The 23,432-nt window shown below is 36.2% G+C and overlaps 1 protein-coding gene across 2 annotated transcripts in view; it reads left to right on the top strand.

Moving 5' to 3' along the window:
• LOC126701420 (DNA-binding protein RHL1) overlaps positions 1-10,889 on the top strand; it is a 32,544-nt gene extending 21,655 nt beyond the window's left edge. The window contains exons 10-13 of one of the 2 annotated variants that reach the window (XM_050399509.1): positions 985-1,019; positions 6,784-6,838; positions 10,227-10,268; positions 10,541-10,889. In XM_050399509.1, coding sequence (XP_050255466.1) covers positions 985-1,019; positions 6,784-6,838; positions 10,227-10,231 — 95 coding nt within the window. In that variant the 3' untranslated portion in view covers positions 10,232-10,268; positions 10,541-10,889. The remainder of the gene's footprint in view (positions 1-984; positions 1,020-6,783; positions 6,839-10,226; positions 10,269-10,540) is intronic. The other variant, XM_050399508.1, reaches the window with a different exon arrangement.
• The last annotated feature ends 12,543 nt before the right edge of the window (positions 10,890-23,432 follow it).

The raw sequence follows: 23,432 nt of genomic DNA, 5'->3' as shown, positions 1-23,432 counted from the left end.
ATATGACAATTTCGATGACCGTATATAACTAGAGCTTCCTTGCCTTGCTGTTTCAATGAGGCTCCCGAAATATCCTTTTGCCTTAGGTGCCCACCCATGATGACCTTTGGATGCTTGCTGTTACCACCTTAGGGTGGCTCTTCCCTGAGATTGCGACAGGTTTGGGTCAATTTCTTGGTGTGAACAGATTTGGGCTTCTTTCCTTTAGGATTTGAGTCAATGGACCTTGGTGCAAAATGGGATTCAGAGGCCCTCGAGTGTAGTTAACTAGATCCAAGCCCAATAATATGGGACATGAGGAGTATACTTTATGAGAATGCATTCATTAATCATCACACAGACATGGATATACAATTTAGTTTTAGACTTGACAAAGTTGTGGTTGACTTCTACTGGTCATGTGCATGGATAAGTTTCAGCAGGTCCAACATAAGCAACTTTGATTTTATTAGCATCATCTGTGAAATTTTAAGTGGTTGTGTCTTGATGGAATTGAGACTGTTTCCGAGCTGGCTGCTTAGCCTCTCTTCAAGTTGGTTAATGGTGTGTACAATTGACTTCTTTGCTGTTGTGATGAAGATGGGGATGGTTATCTTTTTGTATTAATGCTTAGTTTTCAGTCTAAGTGGACATTATTTCACTTTCCTATATTTGTGATCTCGTCTGTTTTCATGGATTTCTGGGTGTACTTAGTTTTTTGCATGTAGGAATATAAGGTGTCATTTTTTTCAAAATAAAGCAGGATGACCAGATCATTATTTGCAGTTCTGGTTATTGTTGTGGATGGTGTTAGAGCCAGGATTATACAATAAACATTATCAGGCCTCTCTCCTACAGATTCTGTGGTCTTTCAGAAAATTACATTTCTATATATGTTTATCAATGCTTCATTTCGAAATTTCCTATGCATGATTTGTGTCATTACCAGATGTGTATATAAGTCAACTTTGGCAAGCTAATGAATTGGTGTTTCTAAATTTGCAGGAGGAAGTATCACGGGAAAGAGAAAGGAAGTTGAGGTATTATTGTTTTAGTTTTGGTTCAAATTTATGCTTTGCGTATTTCTGTCTTGTTACTATCTTGTTAAACTAGGAGGGTGGAAGTTGGTTCCATTCACATATTTAGTTGAGTCATATACAAATGAGGGTTGTAGTTTAGTGGTGAAGGCGTTGGCTTCCTAATTACTTGTCCCAAGTTCAGAACTGTCTATCTTACTGTGTTATGTCATTTTTCACCCCACCCAAAAAAAATATATATATATAACAAAAGTCTCTCTCACTCCTCTAACCCCTCCTTTCCCTCATCCCCTTCTTCAGCACCTCCTACAACTTCCCCCCATGGTTGAGATGTATCTCCCCTAGAAGTGCAAGACATAGTGTCAATCCAATACTTTTTAGATGCACTTATCCCAAATGGTTTAGTGAATATAAGTGCATCTGAATCCAAATGCATTTTAATTGATGGTTTATTTTTTCTTCCCTTTTTTGAATAAGGGTTTGTTACACTTTTTTGGGTTTTTTTTTTTTTTTTTGGGCGATATATAACGAAATTCATTAATGAAAAAGACCCAGGTACACCGGGAGTGTACATGGATAGGAGTACATCAAGATCATAAATTACAATGATCAAGCATAACAAAAAGATTAGAACATGAAAAAGAACAAAAAATAGAACACCAATCAAACAAAGAGTAGAGGAGGAGAGATTTAATCTCAAGAATTGACCGTTCCATTCCCTCAAAGCATCTAATGTTCCTTTCCCGCCAAGGACACCATAATACACAATGTGGGATGGCCCTCCACAAGTCTATGTTGCGATGTCTACCAAACGGGCCCTACCAAGATGAATAAATTTGCCACACTCTGAGGCGTAATCCAAATCACACCAAAAAGGAACCAAACCATAGACCATAGCTCAAAAGCAAAGGGACAATGAAGAAGAAGATGGTTTACCAATTCTCCACGTCTTTTACACATATGACACCAATCCATGACAGGGACACCCTTATTCCATAATCTATCAAGAGTCAAAATCTTGCCTAAGGCGACAGTCCAAGAAAAAGAAAGCAACTCTAGGAGGGATCTTTGAGCGCCACACAGGTTTTCAAGGAAAAAGAGTGTTAGGGGTCGAAAAGAGGGATAAGTAGTATTCACTAACCTTAAAACTCTTATTCTTTGTTGACTTCCAACAAAGTTTGTCATGCCCCTCACCAGTAAAAGTCATAGAATGAATAAGGTTCCAAAAAATATCAAATTGTTTCATCTCCCAATCTTGGGACTCTCTATAGAATCGAAGATCCCAGTGAAGTCTCTGGTTAGGAAAGGACATGACATCCGCAAGATAGGAATCCTTGTTACAACTAAAGTAGTAGAGTTCCGGAAATGCCTCCCAAAGAGTACAATCCCCACACCACAAATGATGCCAAAATTTAATTCTATTACCATTGCCAACTTTGAGGATGATGGATTTAAAGAAAGCAGGCCAGCGTTGTCTTATGGTTCTCCAAAGACTAACATCATAAGAAGCTGTTACTTCTTTTGTACACCACCCTCCCTAAATATTCCCAGACTTGATCTCAATAACCTACTGCCAAAGATGACTTGTCTCCATACCGGACCTCCACAGCCATTTACTTAGTAGAGCTTGGTTGAATTCAGAGTTATTCATGATCTAGGATTTTGTTTTGGAAATTTAGAGTTTGATGTTTTGATAAGATAACAGGCTGTCAGAATAGCATCACTTCTGTAGGCTTTAAGAATACTAATGAAATAAGAGCGCTCTTTTGACTTCCAACAAATGTCTCAATTTATGTTCCGCCGCACCATTTTGTTGTCAGGTATGGGCACAAGAAGGCTAATGGTCATCAAGGAATTGAGTTAAAGCAATATGAAAATATTCATGAGCATTATTAAATCTAAAAACACAAATGAAAGCATCAAAATTGAGTCTATATTTACATATAAAATGATATAAAAATTTAATACAATTCTAACCTTTCCTTCATAAGGTAAAGGTAAGTGACTTGAGAGAAATCGTCAACAAACACGAAAAAATATCTAAACCCAAATATGAAGGGACTTTTATGGGATCCCAAATATCTGAATAAACTAGGTGAAAAGGACTGCTGACTTGACTCTCACGTCTATACACAAAAGGCATTGATAGTGCTTACTTAATTGACATGCTTCACATTGTATGGACTTAATTTAACGACATGATGAGACCAACAAGTTCAAGCTCTAAAGAGTGGGATGGCCAAGATGTCAATGATGCTGAAAAGGCGAGATTGATGATTGAAGGGACACTAAATGAGGTGAATCATGAAAATCTCAATAGTAAAGATTGTTAGACTCATGTCTACCACCAATCTTCCCTCCCTTTTGGAGATCTTCAAAAGTGCAATATGAGGTAAGAATATTGCAACACAATTAAGAGCTTTGGTAAGTTTGCTAATAGACACTAGACTAAGTGGAAGCCAAGGAACATATCATATAGCATTGAAGACAAGGAAAGAGTAGGGGTAAGATTAGAAGGTGTCTTTAGATCAGAGAGCAAACCTCGATTACTAGTCATATGATCAGTTGCTTTGGAATTAATGACCTAGGGATCTTGAGTGACGGTGGGAGGACGTGTTTGAGAGTGAGTAATAGTAGAAGAGGATGTAGTAGACTGAGATCGTAGAGACACAAGGCGACGATACTCTTCCTTAGGAATGGACACCACTTTGCTGGTTGAAATCAAGGTAGTCAATACCATATTGGTACTGGTTGTACCGGCGATTAGTATTGTACTGGCCAGTAAACCGGTGCCAGTACTCCTCTAAAAATTACCAAATAAAATTGTGGGTTGAATTGGTTGTAGTAGAGATTTTTCAAGTGTTTTAGCTACTATTGATGTTTTGGCTAGTACAATAAAAAACAATTAAAAATTTCATTATAAAGAAAATGTTATAAAACATGATATTTAAGCTAATACATTGGGTTAATGTACTTTGGTTAATATTTGAGCTCATAAAATTTGGATTTTGAATTATATGTTTATAAACACACACATATGTAGTGGTAATCTTGAAACGGTACACTACTAATGACATGTACCAAAACAAATCATTCCCTTGACCAAACCAAAATGGCCTTTGGTGCACAATTGACTCCCTTGGTTGAAAAGGGTTGTGAACATTCTCCTCTTTCTGGAAACTAATTTGATGTGCAATAGGATTCCAATGAAGATCCCAACAAATGTCTACCATATGATTCTCACCATGAAAATATGTACATTTATGAGGACCATGTCCTTTACCATGACCTCCGCTTTTCTCACAACCTCCATTATCTTGATCTCCATAGATGCCACAACAACCTCTACCACTCATAGAGGTGAAAAAGGAATATTTATCACTAGAGGGTAATGCAATAGTACTAGAATCAGATAACGGGGCTTAAGTCTACCAAAAGATTCACTCAAAGGGATGTCTTTACAACCCAAATTTGTGATTTCACAAGATCAAAGGCAGTAGGTAAGCTAGGGAGAGTGATTGACGTGCATACAATCTCTTTGTTTCTTCATCGTTTTAACATCAAAGGAGATGGATTGGTAAAGATCTGGGTTGCACAGGTTGCAGCTAAATGGTATTCGAACCCGTGTCAGACTCGTATGCGATGCAGGATGCGGCTGCACACACGTCCACACGTTTTTTTTTTTTAAATCCAATACGGCCGGGACATAGCCTAGATACGTTCGGGACATGGTGGGATACGGTCTCAGAGAAAAAAAGAAGAAAAAGATGAAAACCTGAACCTCTCAGTGCTCTCACGCCAATTGATCTCCTCCCTCCTCCTCTTCTTCTTCTTCTTCTTCTCACACCGATCTCCTCCCTTGTCTTCTTCTTCTCAGGCGATCTCCTCCATCTTCTTCCTTTCACGCGATCTCCTCCCTCTTCTTCTTCTTCTTCCTCCTTAGGCCAGATCTGTTTCTCTTAAGGATTTTCCTCTTGCCCTTTTCACCTGTTTTGTCCGTGGGTGTGTCCTGTGTGTATGTTTATCTTTATTTTGCATTTATCTTCTCCACCAACCACATGTGCTTCTTTTCAAATTGGTCGTTTATGAATTAAAACCCTATCAAGCTAAGTAATTATATTCTTTTACAATTCTTTTTTCATTACTTAGATAGACAATAGACACACACACACACATATGGGTTTAAAATGATTTTTAACAATTACTTTAAAACGAATAATATATTTGTTATAAAACAAATTTTGTAAGCTTTGAAATTATATATATATATAGACACACACACATATATAATTAATTAATTAATTAATAAACATATCCCCGCTACACCCGCGTCCTACTTTTTCAAAAACTGTCGTGTTTCCGCATTGCACCCACACCTGCACTGGCTCCTGTATCCGTGTAGGTGCTTCCTAGGTAAAGATTGAGTTCTTTACATATACTATTAAATTATTTTTTCCTTGGGCTATTGTTTCTGCTTATACATTAATAATTTGCAGTTTGTTGTTTTATTGGACCATTAGGTGAACTTTGAGTGTAACGACCCCGTCTCAACTGTGTAGATATTGTCCACTTTGGGCCCCATACCCCTTGTGGTTTTGTTCTTTCCCAGGTTGCGCTGGGGAAAAGGCCTCTACACATTGAAGGGAGATCATTCCTTATAAACACATTCCCATGTGCTTCCCTAGGCGATGTGGGATTCCATAGAATGCAAGACCCCCCTTTTTGGGTCATTACAAGCCCACATCGCCTAGGGAAGCACATGGGAATGTGTTTATAAGGAATGATCTCCCTTCAATGTGTAGAGGCCTTTTCCCCAGCGAAACTTGGGGAAGAACAAAACCATGAGGAGTATGGGCTCCAAAGTGGACAATATCTACACAGTTGGGACGGGGTCGTTACAGAATGGTATGGGGCCCAAAGTGGACAATATCTACACAGTTGAGACGGGGTCGTTACAAATGGTATCAGAGCCAGGTTGGTAATCCCGTGTGGGCTCAGAGACACTACCCCACAAAGTGGGCCCTAACGAGGACGTTAGGGATTTAAGTGGGGGCGATTGTGATGCCCCAATTTGATTGATTGATTGTGTGATGTGTGTGGGTGTGTGATGAGTCCCACATCGGGTATTTACTGGGTTGAACTAGGCTTTATTAACAACTACAAGGAGTCTCAATTGTGACTAGTCCTTTTGAGGTATAGCGCAGATGTGGCTAGCGCTTTTCCTTGGGTCGTTACAGATGGTATCAGAGTCATGCCCTAGCTGGAAGTGTGGGCCCCACACGCGAGGACGCATGTGCCCATAAGGGGGGTGGATTGTAATGACCCAAAAAGGGGGGTCTTGCATTCTATGGAATCCCACATCGCCTAGGGAAGCACATGGGAATGTGTTTATAAGGAATGATCTCCCTTCAATGTGTAGAGGCCTTTTCCCCAGCGAAACTTGGGAAAGAACAAAACCATGAGGAGTATGGGCTCCAAAGTGGACAATATCTACACAGTTGGGACGGGGTCGTTACATTGAGACCATGAAAATATTCTCTTTTTGAGGCCTGGCTACCTTGAATTAGTCATAAATGAGGCCTGGCTACCTTGAATTAGTCATAAATGAGGCCTGGCTACCTCGAATTAGCCATTGATTTTCTCAGTCTTTTTCAGTTTTTCTTAGTTTTTAGTTTGCATTCTACTTTCAGTTTTTCTAATGAAATGTTGGATCTGTTTTTTTTTTTTTTTTTTTGTTAATCGAATCAAAATCGTTTGAAATCTCTAGGGAGGAGGGAAGGACATATTACTTGCATATTACAAAAGAGGCAGAGATTCAAAGGGTAAGTCTAGAGACACATTCAAGTACACACCCAAACCCACAATACACTTTAGTGTCACCTTCTGATTGGGGCACTTAAATTTTTGTTTTAGCAATAGTGGTCCCATGTGTAAGTAGTGAAATCCAATCATAAGTTCACATCCGAGTATGTTGTAAAATTGGGTGTGGGTTTAAGCGTGTCCGTAGGCGGACTCTAATGGAAAGCATATTAGGAGAACAAAAATTTAGGTTTGGATTACCGTCTTTGGACTTCATAGCACCAAGCAATGGAATAAACCACCAGCATTACTGTCCCACACACAATCCACCAACTAGTCACTAATACTGTCCAATCACAAAACTCCAAACACAAAGCATTATACCATTTGGCCATCAAGATAGCAAACATGAACCACCCAAGAAATGGATTGCAAATGCAGCAACCTGTACCACACTGCTACAAGCCTACAATTGCATAACCGCAGAAACAAAGAACATATTGAAGCTTGATATGCACAAAAATACCAAATTAACACAAAACAGGTGGCTATGGTGGGTCACCAGCTTTTGGCAGAGAATTCGCAAGGGCTAAGTTTCTGCCCTATACACAAAGATTTGGGTCTTTGGGTTGCAAAATACTGAGATATGGGCCAGTCGACTTGGTAACTTAACTGGGTTGTGACAGCACTGTTTGGTCTTTGACTTAGTAACTTAACTGGGTCATGACGGCACTGGTTGGTCTCGGAATGGCTATAGGAACCTCATTGGAGTCACGATGGGTACAAACAAGTGGTGGTACTCTCTTAATGGCAACAGAAGCCTCGTTGAAGTCTTGAAGGGGATCTTTTTCTTTTGGGAGTGACTGCGGTTGTTGGAGTTAGGGATTGCTATTACTATACTGCTGGCAATGAGGAACGCCGCATTGACGGTTGACGCTAGTGTTAGTGGTAGTGGCAATGGGTGTTTGTGTGCCCTCATACCATGTTAGTCCCGAGAATTGTGTTTAGGGTTAATTAATTTAACCTAACACATACTTAGGTTGCGTTTGGTATTAGCTTAAAAAACTAGTTTTTTTACTATTCAGTTTATTTTTGCTATTATTTATGAGTCTCATTACACTTTTTGGTACTATTAATGGGTTCCACTATACAATTTCAACTACCTTTTAATTTTAGTATTTTTAGCAAAAAGTTTTTAGTTTCAACTAAATAAACTGTTCCCAAACGAACTCTTAGTATTTATACTAATAGATTTAATATATTTTTACAAATTTACCCCGAACATGTAAATACCACTGGCAACAATACTTATGTAAACTTGATATTTGATTGTATAAGTGTATATATAAGTTCATAAGATATTAAAATATTATTTGTAATTTATTAATAATATAAATAGTGTTAGAATTATAGTTAAATAAGTAAATTCATAATTTCCTAATTGTTTAAGCTTATGGGAGAAATGGTAATTTATTATGGTAACAAAGCAAGAGATCTTGAACTCGATTCCCCACTCTACCTCTCATATAAAATGTTAAAAATCACATGTGTTGGGTCCCATTTATTGAGAAATCTGGATCCACATGTGAGGAAAAGTGTTAGAATTATAGTTAATTATTAAATTCACAATTTCCTATTAGTTTAAACTTTTGGGAGAACTAGCGATTTATCAAATAGTTCATTTCATAATAAAAATTATATTTAATTATTGTGAATACAAGGTTGGTAAATCTAATCTTATAAGTTCATAAATCAAAATCATTCTATCTAATCAACTCAAATAATATAATTTCAATATTAAATTAGTTATTAAGTTTTAGTCTAAATTTGTGACGATGTAAAAATTTTTAGTCATGATGATTACGTATATGGAAAAATAATAAGTTAATCAAGTATCTCGTGAATACTCGAGCTTGCTCAATAAGAAAATGAATCAAGTTTGAACATGTAATCTAGTTTGTTGATAAGCTTAAGCTCTGCTCATGTAATAAGATTAAATGAACAATTCTAAAATTTTAATACTCGGCTTAGTTTGTTTATAGCCCTTGCGTCAATTGATCATCCTCCTTTTGTGTGGTTTGGTTGCCTGCCAGCTTTGATCTTGATGTTTGCTTTGTCTGGCTTGTCTTGATTATGCCCAAGTCGAAAATGTACTTTTTGGATTCTTGACGTGGGGCACTTAGTAATGGAGACCATGGTTTTAAAAACCAAATCAGACCGGCCGGTTCGACCAATTCAGCCAGAAACTGGACCTTAATCCAGTCCAGTTATTGTTAAAAACCAGAAATTAAGAAGAAGAAAAAAAAAAAAAAGGAAAATCGGAAAACTGGCAGTTTAACCGGAAACCGGTACGGTTAAACTGGTTTTAAGCTGCTTTGTTCATTAACACTTCAGCCACTGTGTTTTTGACAAAAAATTAAAAAGATAGAGATTTTGTTTCAGATTTAAGAAGAAGAGAGATTTTGACTTTGAAGATGTTGTCTAGTCTAGAGCTGTGAAGCCTAAGATGCCCACATTGACACCAAAAACATCAGATTTACTATTTATGAGTTGATTCAGTTGAGGAAGAACTGAGGAAGCCCAAACCAAAGAGATGCAGGTACAATATGTCCGCTTCAGTTTAAGAGCTTTGCTTGCTGCTCTTGCAGACTTGCACATGCACTGATGCACATATATTGACGAGAGAGAGAGAGAGAGAGAGAGAGAGAGAGTATTGAAGGCAAAGAGATTAAAAATTAGAAAAAAGTGAAAGAAGAAACTAGAAGTACAGAGCTTTTAATTAACCAAGGTGTGGATGTAAGATTTCAAAGTATGTGGTGGGTGGAGTATCAACGTGTAAAGGTAGGATATGTGGTGGGAAAGAAATATCAAGTGGGCAATGATATTGCTAATGATATTGCTACTCACCGGTGACTTTTCTTATTTGCAAAATAAAAGAATAACTAAAATACTTTTTGTAGTGGGCTTGAGCTTGGCTGTCTATACACACACACACATATATATATATATAAGTTAAGGTTTAATGTTTTACTATTATTTAATTTAAAATGATTAGTTATAAAATTATTTATTTATTTATATTTTATAATTATTAATTAATTATTTATGACATCATCGGTTCGACTATCGGTCCAACTCCGGTCCGACCATAAAACCGAGAACCACTCTCTATTCCAGTTATTTGACCATACTGATTTTTAAAACCATGGTGGATACCCAGTGCTGCTTGGAAGCAGTGTCTTTTATGCGTTATGTGCATTTGTGGTGAGTGCAATAGAGAGCTTTCGAGGGTCAAACTTTTCTATTATAAGAGCTTAAGATATGGGTTTTCTTAGATCCTTTTTTATTTATTTTTGGGTTCAATCAAGTGATTTGCTTCTTTGCTAACCTTTGAATTCATGAACCTTGCAGATTAAAGATGATGAAATTGAACAATTCTCAAGCTCTTCACAGGTGATTTTTAAATGAAAAATATATATCTTATTGCATTTGCAAACATTTGGTCTCAATGTCAATGGTAAACAAACTATATATCAAATTTCAGTCGTTGCTGATATATTGTTGTTTGAAGCCAGGTTGTGATAACTGGTTTTTGGTACTGAACTTGAACTGTTACTGTGATAGCCATTGACGCTGCAACAGTGTTACAACTAGTCTTTTGAAGAATGTGTGAATTTATATAGTTTGCTGGTCTTGCTAATTTCATTCATTATTATCTTGTTTAGGATGCTGAGGGAAGTGATGAAGATTGGACCACCTAAGATTCTAATGCCATTGTCAGGAAACACCAATATAGTTTTCAACCAAATGATGTATATTAATTCCCAGTGAAATTATAGTGCTCTAGGAGCTCACAGGCTTCTAAGTGATCTTTGAAACCTGGTCATACTGCCACAGCCTTAACCCTTTGTTTTGGGGGAGTTAAAGTTTATTTTTGTTACTGAAATATAACAAAGAAACAAAAATTTCCTTCATGAGTTGGCGTCTGGTGTGGAGGAAAAGTTGCTGTCTGACTCCTCTTTATAGGTAAATGCTCAGGTCGTGAATTACAACTGTTCTATTTTGAATGCTGAACTATCTCTCCCAACTTCTCCATGCACTAGAATTATGTATGCGCCCTTTCTTTTTCCATGGATTCAATTGTCAGGGCAGCAGACATTTGTAAGCTGTTTCAAGAAAATGATTCTCCCCCGGAAATCGTTTGCTTGGCAACTATGCCTTTTTGTAATTGCAGTGTGGCACTTGAAACGTAAAAAATTTTGAAAAATAAATAAGCACATCCATGCACACATTACAATAGGAGGGTTGTAGGAATTGTTCTTGTCCACAACTTGCTGAAAACACAAAATGAATGGTGATGATAGCATAATCAGAATGCTACTAGAGAAGAGTACAAGCAAGAAACAAAAATAAGTATACTACTGGTGATGTTAAAAGTTCAAGAGTCCATGGTCACAAGAGTGCCAAGTCTGTGATGGAGCAAACAAACGTACAAGTATCTAAAAGCAAATGCAGAGTTTAGGGCAAAGCGAAGGGAGGGTGCAGTGAAAGAAAGCTACAATAGTGCAGTACATGTTCCAAAACATAGTTTCTGTATCAGTGAAGGGAAAGAAAGACCATGGCTATCCTGGTGCAATGGTGAAAGATGGGGGAAGGATTTGGAATTCAGTTCTTACTAAGAGCATTAGCATTGGAGAATGCTAATGCCATATGTAAGAGAAATTTAGCATTTTAAGCTTCAAAACACTCTGCATCAGAGAATGCCAAACCCAAGTATTGCAAATTTTTTTGCAATACTGCTACAGTGCAATTCTATCTTTAGAATTGCACTGTAGCACAATTCTAAACTGAATATTAATTTTTTATTCCATGGTTCTCTCTCCTTCAGTCCTCTCTCCCTCTCACTCCCACTCTGTCTCTCCGTCTCCCACTCCATGCAAAGTCCCTCTTTCTCTCATCTCACATCTCTCTTTCTCGTTCAAGGCTTGCACCGGAGCTGGGTTGGGTTCGTGGTTTGATCTGGGCATGGTGGTGGGTTGGGATCGGTTGATGGTGGGTTTGGATTGGCGTGGATCGGCGGGCTGGGTGTGCTGGAGATGGCTCCGACGGGTTTGACAAAGGTTTGAATCGGAGAGGGTGGGTTGCTGGAGATGGCTCCGATGGGTTTGACAGAGGTTTGAATCGGAGAGGGTGGGTTGTTGTGTTTGACCGTGGGTTGCTGTGTCGTGCTTGGTCAGCGAGGTCTGGGTCTTGCTTGGTCGGCGAGGTCTTGGTTCTGCGTATTGGTCGGCGAGGCCTGGGTTCTGCGTTTTGGTCGGCGTGGGTCACGGAGTGGGTTTTTTTTGGGGGGCAGTAGATAGATGAATGAGTAGAAAAAAAGAAAAAATATATTTTATTGTGTAGATATATTATTTTAATGAGTAGAATAGAAAAATAAAAGTTTGGGATGTTGGAGGTATTGTAAAATGGGATGGTATAATGATAAAGTGACTTTTTGGAATGGTAAAATAGAGTAGAATTGGAATTTCCTGATGCTAATGCTCTAAGGAGTTGAAGAAACAATCAACATTTACTCGAGCAATATCTCTGTTTAGGGTGGACTATTTGCAAAAAAACCCATGGGCCGAAAGCCCCAGGGAATGGAATAAAGAATGTGGGGTCGAAGCTCTCATTGGGCCACAGAGCCCAGCCCAACAATAATCCCCATTCCAAATCGGTACATGGCCGAGGAATATCATGACCTCAGCCTATGACCAATGATATGAGCAAACTGTGGAAGAACTAGTGGATATCCAAAGTCTTGCAGAAAGTACAACCGACGAACTAGAGATAGTAGCACCTAGATCCAGCAATAGTCACTTTCGCATTAAATAAATTGATGATCCCTCTTAACAAAGATTGCATTTATTATTAAATGATTGGCTTGAACATTGCTCCTTACCTAACAGTCCACTCACCTTCCTAAAAGGTAAAAAAGACCCTTGATGAGATAAGTATCTTTCAATCTCCTCTACTCAATCTCCTCATTGATGGGATGGTACTACCTGTATAAATAGGATCCTCCTCCATTGGAGAGGTGACACATAAACATGAAGAGAGAGAGAGAGAGTGTGTGTGTAGGGGGAACATCCATAATTTTAGAAATGATATCTCCAATACGTTTATAGAATAAATCATACATTATACCATGTTACAAAGTAGTTGTATATTTCCACGCATCGTGTAGGTTTGCGACTAGTTTTACTTTAATTCAATACATCTTACCATGCCTAATAACATTTCAATAAACTCTCAATTTAGTTGGATTTATATATGGGTATTAGAATTGATTTAGTGTAGTTATGTTTATTTTTAAATATGTGATAAGATGATATGGCATGTTGAGATTGGAAGGGTAAAACATAGGTTTTAACACCACACCCTTACATAACTTAATCTCTTATAAAAAAAAATATGTAAATATTTTTAGGTGTGTGATGTGAAATTTAAATTTTTTTTTTAAACACAAATTTCTAAAATCGGTGGCTCAGTTGCTAGTGGCTAAACTATTGGCATTGGATTGGAGGCTCTGGCAACCGGATCATTGCTACCGAACTGGCCACCTAGCCACTTGATGGGAGGGGAAAGCTACTATGTGTTTTTGTAAAATGTTTTACTATAATTTTAAATGTAAAATGTTTTACAACATTTTTTACAAAAGATTTTATAGTCAGCAGAAACACTTTCAAGTTTGACCAAATTTTATAATAAAACAAATATAATAAAATATAGAAAACATTTACAACAAAATAAACAGAGCCTAGATTTTTTTTTTTTTTTTGGGACAAGTAATTAGATCTAAATTGTCCTTCACAAAGTTAATATTTTATTTATTTTTTGATCTATTATTTAGTTAGTAAATATGCGTATTGTACATGTATATTACGTCTATAACATTGAATTAAACTTTTGTCCAACGTTTTGTTTCCATTGGTACGGAAGTAAATGCATTTTTCCTAAACTAAAAGTACAATAGCCGTTTGTTACGGGAGTCATGAAAATCAAATTGTTATATACGTAGCTAGGGGTGTCCAAACTTGACCACCACTCTAAAACCCGACCAAACTGCCCAATGTGACCTAATTCCAGCCCAAACTGAAGCTCCCGGTGGTTGGCGGCGCAAGTATCCACCTCCAAGAACTGACACCGGTGGGTCGAGTGGCAGGTTTACTTCTCCAAAACTTGAGCCACTTGACCCGACCAATGCTATATAAGAAATTCAGTCAAATCTAGCAAGATCAAGCTATGTTTTGGGGAGATCTAGAGAGATCTCGACTTAATCTGGTGAGATTTAGCTAGATCCGCCCAAATCCCAACAAATTTCGGAGAATTTTTGCATAATTATATGAATTTTTAAAGATTTCGGTGGTTTTTGCAAGTTCCAGCGACCTTCACTCGAACTTGAAATCGACTTGACCAATTGATGTCGATAATCGGTTTCTCAAGTCCCTCCACCTTCCATCTGACATCGGTGGATCGGTTCCAAGTTGGGTCCAAAATTGACCCCATTCGACCCGACCCGTGGACAGGCCTATACTTAGCTTTAAAAATCATAAATGGGTAAAAGATGGAATAATAGAGACTAAGATAAAACATTAAATAAAACCTACTCATGTGATGGCATCTAACATTGGAACAGTAGATATAAAATATTAAAAAACTACCTAAAGAAACAAATTCTGTCAAATCATTTTCTAAAAAAGAAATAAAACACAATGTTCCTATTTAATATACTTATTTTATTATATCTTATTATAAAACTTAAATCCAACCATTTTTTGATTCTTTTTTAAAAGAGTAATGCTATATAGATATACATACATCATGTATAATGCTATCACATAGAGCAGGAAAGGTAAAGCAGACATTGCCAACGTTCTAAGGGCATGGCCCAGAGCACCAAAAAATGAACATAGACACACCCACCCACAAGATAACTACTCCAATGTTATATCAGTGTTCATTCTTTGGGAATTGGGAAATGTCAACATTAAAAAATATATATACAATAAGCCTCTGAGCACATGCAAATTGTGTGTAATGAGTTAGTCTTCAAAAAAGAACTCAGGATTATCCAAGGAAAAATTACATAAGAGTTATCTAAATAAAGTAGAGTATTACATCATGGGAGGATTAGGAAATTTAATATAAACAAAAGGGAGTTGTTTTGACAATAAATATATTTGCAAGAATATCAACTGGTCTTTTTTGTGTAAATTAATTGAGTAATAAGGTTGTTTTTATATTAAAGTACCAAAATATATTTTTAGTCTTTGATAATACCTTAATTTTGCATATTTATATCATTATTAGAAAGTACTATCATACATATTTTATGCTAATTCATGCATTTTATATTTGGTTTTGAAATAATGTTGAATAATTAATTTTGTGCTCAAATAAATTTTAACATGTCAATTTTTTTTTTTTTTTTGGTAGGAGAATGAAATTAAGTGAGCGAATTTGTGCAAAGAAGAAAGTTAATGGAATTTATTTTTACAATGGCCATAATGAAGTTAAAAAAGGTCAACCCTATTAAATTTGAGTCCAATTGGAGTAAGGAATCAAAGAAAATTTGCACCAACCCAAGTTCAATTTAGATTAGGATTTCAGTCCGTGTAGCAATTAGTATTTTGAGCATAACTTTTCTAATTGAGATTATTTAAGTTGGGATGGAAAGGTAATTTAAAGGGCTACAACTTTGTAGTTTACCAAAAGTCTTAATTCGAAAGTCTTAATTCGAACTTTAAATAGGCCAAAAACGTCGGTTAAGTGAAGCCTAAAAACCTGAGATTTTCTCCAAACAGGAAATACAACTTGTAATAAGATTACTTAGCCTATTTAAAGGCTCTTTTGGGCAAAATTCAGAGGGGAGGTTCTATAGAATGAAATTTAGGTTTTCTCAAAATTTCTTTACAATTTTTATAGCTCATTTGGTGTAATGGCTTGCTAGAAGCCTTGCTAAGATAAGGGGTGAAACCCAATCGTTTATTAGTATATTCTTAACAATTGTTTTATGGTTTCAATTCTTATATTCTTGTGTTTTTTATTGATTTAATTATCTAGAAAAGAGTTTAGTTCTATATAATTCTTTGATTTAGCATAGACTCTAGGCACATTAAATACTTAGCATTCCCTTCGGATCAATTCACTAGTTGGTCTTGCCTAAAATCAATCAATTCCATGAAACTATATTAGAAAGTTAATTCTTGAGTTCTTATTGTTAAATCATCTGACTAAGATCATCTTTTGTATGAATTTTAGTTGAGTTATAGAATAAATATTGTTAAGACTACCAATAGATGTGTTGCGTGTGGATTCTTAAACCTTATTAGGACATATGTGTTTCACATGTTAAGAACATATGTCATGATTTTATGTAATTGACTTATCTTTTGACAAAACACACTTTACTTGTATTTGGGTAGATTTAGGATGTCTTTAAATACTTCAAGAAACCTTGTTTCAAGATCAAGTATTGAAGCCTTCAAGTCTGTTCAAGAAAACAAGTTCAGAGTGCAAAATCATTAAAACTCGACAGTTGCATCTATCGAGCTTAAGGAAGCTGTTCTACATTTGGTGTGCTCGACAGCTACTCGACACCTGCTCGACACCTGCTATCTGTCGAGGTTTAAAATTTTCAGAATTTCAATATGATTTTCTTGGGATCCGTGAATGTGTCTTTGGGCTTTCTTTTCTCCTAACCCTAGACATATAAAAGGATCAGTTTAAGGGCCGTCAAAGTATTCACAAGTTTTGAGCAAACTCTGTTCAAGCAAATTGTGACCGGAGATGAAGTTCTTGCCCTAGTTCATCTCTTTCTCTTGAAGAAGTTGCTGTGTATGTGCACCGTAGGGTTTTGTGACCAAGTATCTTCTTGATCTTCATCGTGTGGATGAACTGAAAAACTTTGCAACCAACAACGTCTTAGTTGGTGATTGAAGTCGCGTTCTGGGATCCGCTCAATTGGTTAGTCACGTACTGGGAGTCGTGCATCTGAAAGGGGAACTATCACTACAGAACAAGTCCAATTGGGTATTGGGGTAAGAGTTCAACTGTAGGTTGGTAAGGTACTTGGATTCCTTTACTTGTAACCGCTTGTTGTGATAATAGTGGAGTTTCGGAAGTGGTGACCTGAAAATCACCTGGTGGGATTTTTACCGTTAGGTTTTCCCCATTCGTAAACAAATCACCGTATTATTTATTTTCCGCTGCATATTTAGTTTGTTGGTGATTTGTTTGTGCTACCATGCATTTGCATGATAAATTGATTAATTAATAATTTGGCTAATTAATTAATTAATTTCTATCATAAGGGGTCATTCAGTTTGTGGCCTATCAAGCCTTAACACCTTAATATATTGTTGTTTTTTCTCTCAATCTAAATTTCCTTTACCAAACCATCAAAATTTCTATTACTTCGCGAGAATCCTGCACTTGGGAACATTATTTAAGTCACATCAATCTTTGTTTATATATATATATATATATATTGAGAAACAAACACACACACACACACAAGGGAGGGGGAAATGAGTTCTAACACAAATGTACACCACAACTCCACTCAAAAACCATGGTAACTTTTAAGGGAGGGTGGGGCAAGTTATACTACATATAACACACTCTTTTAAGTAATGTGGGACAATTACTCCTTTTTTTTTTTTTTGAGAAACAAACACACGCGCACACACAAGGGAGAGGGAAAGAGGTTATAACACAAAGGCACAACACAACTCCACTCAAAAGCCATGGTAACTTTTAAGGGAGGGTGTGACAACTTATACTACACAATACTCTTTTAAGCAATGTGGGACAATTACTCATTCTTTTTTTTTTGGAGAAACAAACACACACACACATAAGGGAGAGGGAAAGGGGATATATATATATATATATATATATATATATATGGTTTTGTGAGTGAACACATGTCATCTTCCTATTATAATAAAATACAAAATTTGTTAAAAAAAAATGCCGAAATATTATTTTAGTCCCTAAATGTTACCAAAGGTTTGTTTCTCATTCCTAAACTTTAAAAAAGTTTGTTTTTTCATCCTAAACTATTGAAAATGTCATTTTCCGTCTCTAAACTATTGAAAATGTTTCACTTCTATCCTTAAACTTTTAAATTTTTTTTTATCCCTAAACTATTGAATTTTTTTTTATCATCCCTAATTTTTTCTCTAAACTATTGAAAAAAAATTTAGGGCGAAAGCAAAATTTTAACAAAGTTTAGTGACCAAAATTATATTATAGCAAAAATAAAATAAATAGAAGAAGAGAAGGAGATATCCTCAGTTTTTGAGATAACACCTAATGAAACGAGAAGCAAGCCAAGCCCTAAAACTTAACTAAAATAAAATGTAATTTTCTTTATTTTATATTATCTCCATACTTGTGCCTTCATTTATTCTCATTATTTAGCAGTTGCACCAGGAAGGGAAGGGAAGGGAAGGCAAAACCAAAGAGCAAGAGTGCAAGAGGTTAATTTTGAACAAACCCATAGATTTATGATATGCCCCAAACAAGTTTATTAGATTTAATATAGAGGAACGTCTAAAGTTAATCCCTTAATTATTTTGACATCTCATAAACATTGAATTGAATAAGAAATCAAAAGAAAATATAAAATTACTTATTAGATTACCTTTTTCTGAACCCCAGTCCTCCCACCTCCTTGGCCTCGCAAAGTTTGTCCCATTTAACCTAATGCACCTTTCTATTGTCTCCATTATATCCCCACCAGAATTTCCATATAAGAATCTCCAACTCCTTAATCAACCCTTTAGGAAGTTTAAAGCAGCTCATGGTATAAGTTGGAATGGCTTGGATTACTGACTTGATTAGCACTTCTCTGTCTGCTTGCGAAAGTAACTTCTCTTTCCAACCTTGGAGCTTCCTCCACACTCTCTCTTTGATATAAATAAAGGATTGTTTCTTAGCTCGACCCACTAATGCTGGCAACCCTAGATATTTCTCATACTGGCGGATAGCTGGAACCCCTAACAGCTACTGTATACTAGTCTGAATCTGGGGAGAGGTATTTGAGCTAAAAAATAAATTCGTTTTTTCCCTATTTATTTTTTGCCCCGAACCATGCTCATAGATAGCTAAAATATCAAGAATCTTTTGGCACTCCCCTTCAATGGCCCGACAAAACAGAACACTATTATCTGCAAAAATAAGTGGGAAATTCTGGGTTCGTTACGACATATAGCTACCCCTTTTATTTCTCCACTCGCCTTAGCTTTCTGAATCAAACATTGCAAACCCATGGCACATACTTTTATATCTTAGATGAAAGTTGTTGACATGACAAACAACAAAAATAAAATTTAAGTATTATCACATCAACAGAAGCTAATTTTTTATTTTGGTCATTAGATATGTCATCAATTTTCATCCAAAAGATAACAATATTTACTAAATTGATTGATACAATTGAAAGGTTAGTAATCAAATTGCAATATAGTATATAGGATATGGACCAAATATGTAGTTAAAAAAAAAAAAAAATTTCCCAACTTATGCCACCAAAGATTTAGAGCCTCCACAAATTTCGATATCATTAATATTTTATTATTGGCCAAATTTCAAAACTCATCTTCTAAATTTCATTACTTTTTATTTCAGTTCTCTAAGTGTGCGTTTGGATTGGCGTTTACTATGCGCGTCTTGCGTCTGGCGTTTGGTCATAAGTGGGACCCGCGCAAACAGTAGCGAAGAAAAACGCAAAGACTACGATGAAAAATGCATAGCTTATTTTACCTTTGTGTTCTTCATGTTTTGGGAAGAACATCACTTGATTCATCTTCTTGAAACCCAACAAACCCATCAACTGAGAAGATTAAAACAGTGAAACCAAAACCATATGAATCAAACCCATGTGAAAAAAAATCAAACCCATCAAACAGATCAAGCCATCAACCGGAGCAACTGATCAAATGGATCTGCCCACTGCCGATCAACCCATCAAACCTATCAAACTGATTAATCGATCAAACCCAGCAAACGCAACCGATCAAACCCAGCAACTGATTAAACCAAGCAATTGATCAAACAGATCTACCCATTGTCGATCAACCCATCAAACCCACTGCCGATCAACCCATCCACCAGCACCAAGGGAACTTGATCTTTGCCGGCGTCGGACTGGGTTGTCGTCCTCGGCTCTTTGCCGGTGTTGGACCGATGTAGGTCTGGTGGGCGTGGACCTCTCTTCTCGAAGACACAAGCGCTTGGGTGGGTGAGGAGTGAATAGAAGAAAAAAAAAAAAAAAACGCAACTTTCAGCTGAGTTACAGTACTCGGACCTAAAATAATCAGCTGCCGTTTTTTATTTATTTGTTACAGTGTTTTCAGTTTTCAGTTTTCAGCAAAATAAGCTGTATCCAAACAGACCCTAAGTTTGCTAGCTGTTTTTTCAAAACACCTTCCACCCTTGCTGTTATTATCATTTTGTCCTCAATTAAAAATTTAATTTCTTTCTCAAAAAAAAGAAAATTTAATTTTTATTTCCTAAAAAAATTAATTAAAAAATTCCAAAAATTAAAAAGAAAAACTATTTGATAAACGTAAACCCACCCACATCACACTCCCCGTGAAATCAAAATCCCCAAAACTATTCGATGAACCCACCCCTAAAATCACAGCCTAACTCGAAAATTGAGAGAAGAAGAGGGAGAGGGAGATTAAGATCGAGAGAGAGAGAAAGAGATACTGAGAGAGAGCTATCTCAGCTGCTCCAAAAAAAAAAAAAATTCATAATTGGCGGCTCCAAGGTGGTATTTTCGGAGGCTCCGGCCACTACTCGGCAGTTCCATCTAATTTTCGGTTGGGTAAGTTCACAAACCCTTGGACTTTCAGTTTTTTTTTTTGTGTAAACGCTCTGTTTGTTTTGTTGGAAAACCTTCTATGAAGATAGTTTTACACATTTTCCAGTGTTTGGCGGTATAAAAAAAGATTATTCAATGGAAAACTATCTTTAGTCAACAGAAAACTCTTATAAAAAAAAGGCTTTTTTTCTATAGATTGTTTTCCAAATTTTTTTTTTGGAAAACAATCTCTCTCTCACACAGTGCATAGCTCCTGCAAATATTATCTTCTTCTGACCTATGAAAAAAATATTTTTTTTTCTCTCATTTAGCTTTTCTCACAATAAACTCTCACTTTTTCTTCGCCCTTTATTTTTTCTTTCTTCCCACACCCTCACTATCACCCCTTCCAACCTCTTCTCTTCCCACAAATTTCTCTCTCTATTTGCCTCTCTTCTCTTTTTTCTCCCTATTTCTTCTTCCCTCTATAACACCATTCTTTAATAAGGTTTTTATTTTTTTTCCTTCTCACAGATCGGTCAACGGTTTTATAACAATTTTTGGTATATTTTATCAAATTATTTGTATTGGATTAGTTTGCCAGTAAAACTATTTGGTCTATGTGGCATTTTGAACTATTTAAAATGAAACTTAAAGTTATAATGGTTATTTTGAATTACGAGAAGTATGGTTTATATATATATATATATATATATATATATATATTATGTACATTACTGTTCGTAAACATGAGCAAGATGAGCATTTGAGATTATGAAAATTGGATAGCTAATTTTGATTGTATCCGTTGTCAAAATTTTAGTTTGAAAACCAAATTCATTATTGGTTTTTTTATTATTTATTTATATTGATTACATTAGGTGGGTTTACACAAAACACGTATTATATACGTTTTAAATTATATAAAAAATGTTATAAAAACTATGGATACCAAACACCAGAAAAAATTGTCAAGCCCATTTTCAAGGTTGTTACCAAACATCAGAAAATGAGAATTTTCCAAAAAATACTCTTTGAAATATGAATAATTTTTCAGAAAACATTAATGCCAAAACAATCAGAGCATTAGCTTAGTTTTGGGTATTTGCAAACCAATTACCCTTTGTGAACCGAAAATATAACATAAGTTGATGTTGAATTCTTGGTTGATGTAATGCAACAAATTATGCTTTTGACAGAACCTGAAATTATGCTACAGATTATGCCTTTAACAGAACCAAAAATATAACAGATTATGCCTGAAATTATCATTTGTTCCTTTCATTGTTATATCATGTCTTTTTGTTGGTGGGTTTACCGAATAGTTTTGGGGATTTTGATTTTACAGGGAGTGTGGGTGGGTTTATGTTTACCGAATAGTTTTTCTTTTTACGCTCTGTTTGTTTTGATGTAAAATATTTTCAGGAAAATATTTTCTCATTTTACTATGTTTGTTTTGCTGTAAAATATTTAGTCAAAAGCAAAATATTTTCAGTCAACCAAATCAACCAGACAAATTTATGTAAAATATTTTACACTTAAAATTTTGGTAAAACATTTTACATATGCTCTCTGGCTCTCACTCGAATGCTTTCACTCCTTCAATCCAAAGTCTCTACACTATCTCTCCCTCAGTACCTCTCACACTATTTCCCATGACTCTCTCCCTTCCCATTCTCAGCTCTCTCTTCCCACAAACTAGAGCCACCAAACCATTCTTAAGTTCGCGGCAACACTAATCTCTGGCGACTCTTATCGTCAACTCCACCTTTGCCATCGTCAGCTCCACCTCTGCCCACATAAACCAGAGACACTAAACCACTCAGGTTCGAGGCGCCACCCATCTCCGATTTCTCTCATCGTCAGCTTCGCTTCTGCCATCGTCGGCTCTACACCTTTGCCTACTGATTCTTGGTTTGACCACTCAAATCCATCAGTTCTTTTTTCAGTCCGACCATACATCAACTCTGACTCCACCACCGATTCATTTATCCTCCATCACACCAATTCTACCTCCATCGTTGTCAACTCATCCATTAGTTCTCAAATCTGGGTTTCTTTAACCACTGTGGGCTTTTTGCCTGGTTTATGAGTTGTGGTGGGTGGCAGGGTTTTTGAGTTGCGGTGGGTGGCTGGGATGGTTTGTGGGTCACGGTGATGGCTGAGTTTTTTGGTGGCTAAAATGGTTTGTGGGCCAAGGTTTGTGGGTTATGGTGGGTGGTTGGCCGGCTTTGGCCTGTTTTTTTCCTTCTCCAATTTGTGGATTTGAGTTGTCGGTCAGTCAGTGGAGTGTTAGGGTGGTGGTAGGTGGGTTTGTATAGATATGGTGGTGGTTTGGGTGGTTGGTGGTGTGGTGGTGGGTTGGTTTTTGCCGGATTAGGTGGTGATTGTGAGATTGTTAAATTTTTTTCATTTTGTTGAAACATAATTTTTTTTGCATTTTCAAGAATGCAAAACAAACATTGTAAAATGAAAATAACATGGTAAAATGAAAATATTTTCGGTAAAATATTTTACATGTAAAATATTTTACTTTTGCAAATATTTTACGTCAAAACAAAATGAGCATTAATTTCTGGATTTTTTTAAATTAATGTTTTTTAGGAAATAAATAATAAAATAAAAATTAAATTTTTAATTAAGGGCAAAACGATACCTGCAAGAGTTGAGTACAAGATAATGGAAGTCTGTTTGGGTGTTTTGAAATTTAGGGGACTTAAACGACAAATGACAAAATTTAGAGGACAAAAATAAAAGGC

This window comes from Quercus robur, chromosome 10 (genome assembly GCF_932294415.1).
Source record: "Quercus robur chromosome 10, dhQueRobu3.1, whole genome shotgun sequence".
NCBI lineage: Eukaryota > Viridiplantae > Streptophyta > Magnoliopsida > Fagales > Fagaceae > Quercus > Quercus robur.
Note: the sequence above shows the minus strand (reverse complement) of the source record. Positions and strands in the feature narration are given on the sequence as shown.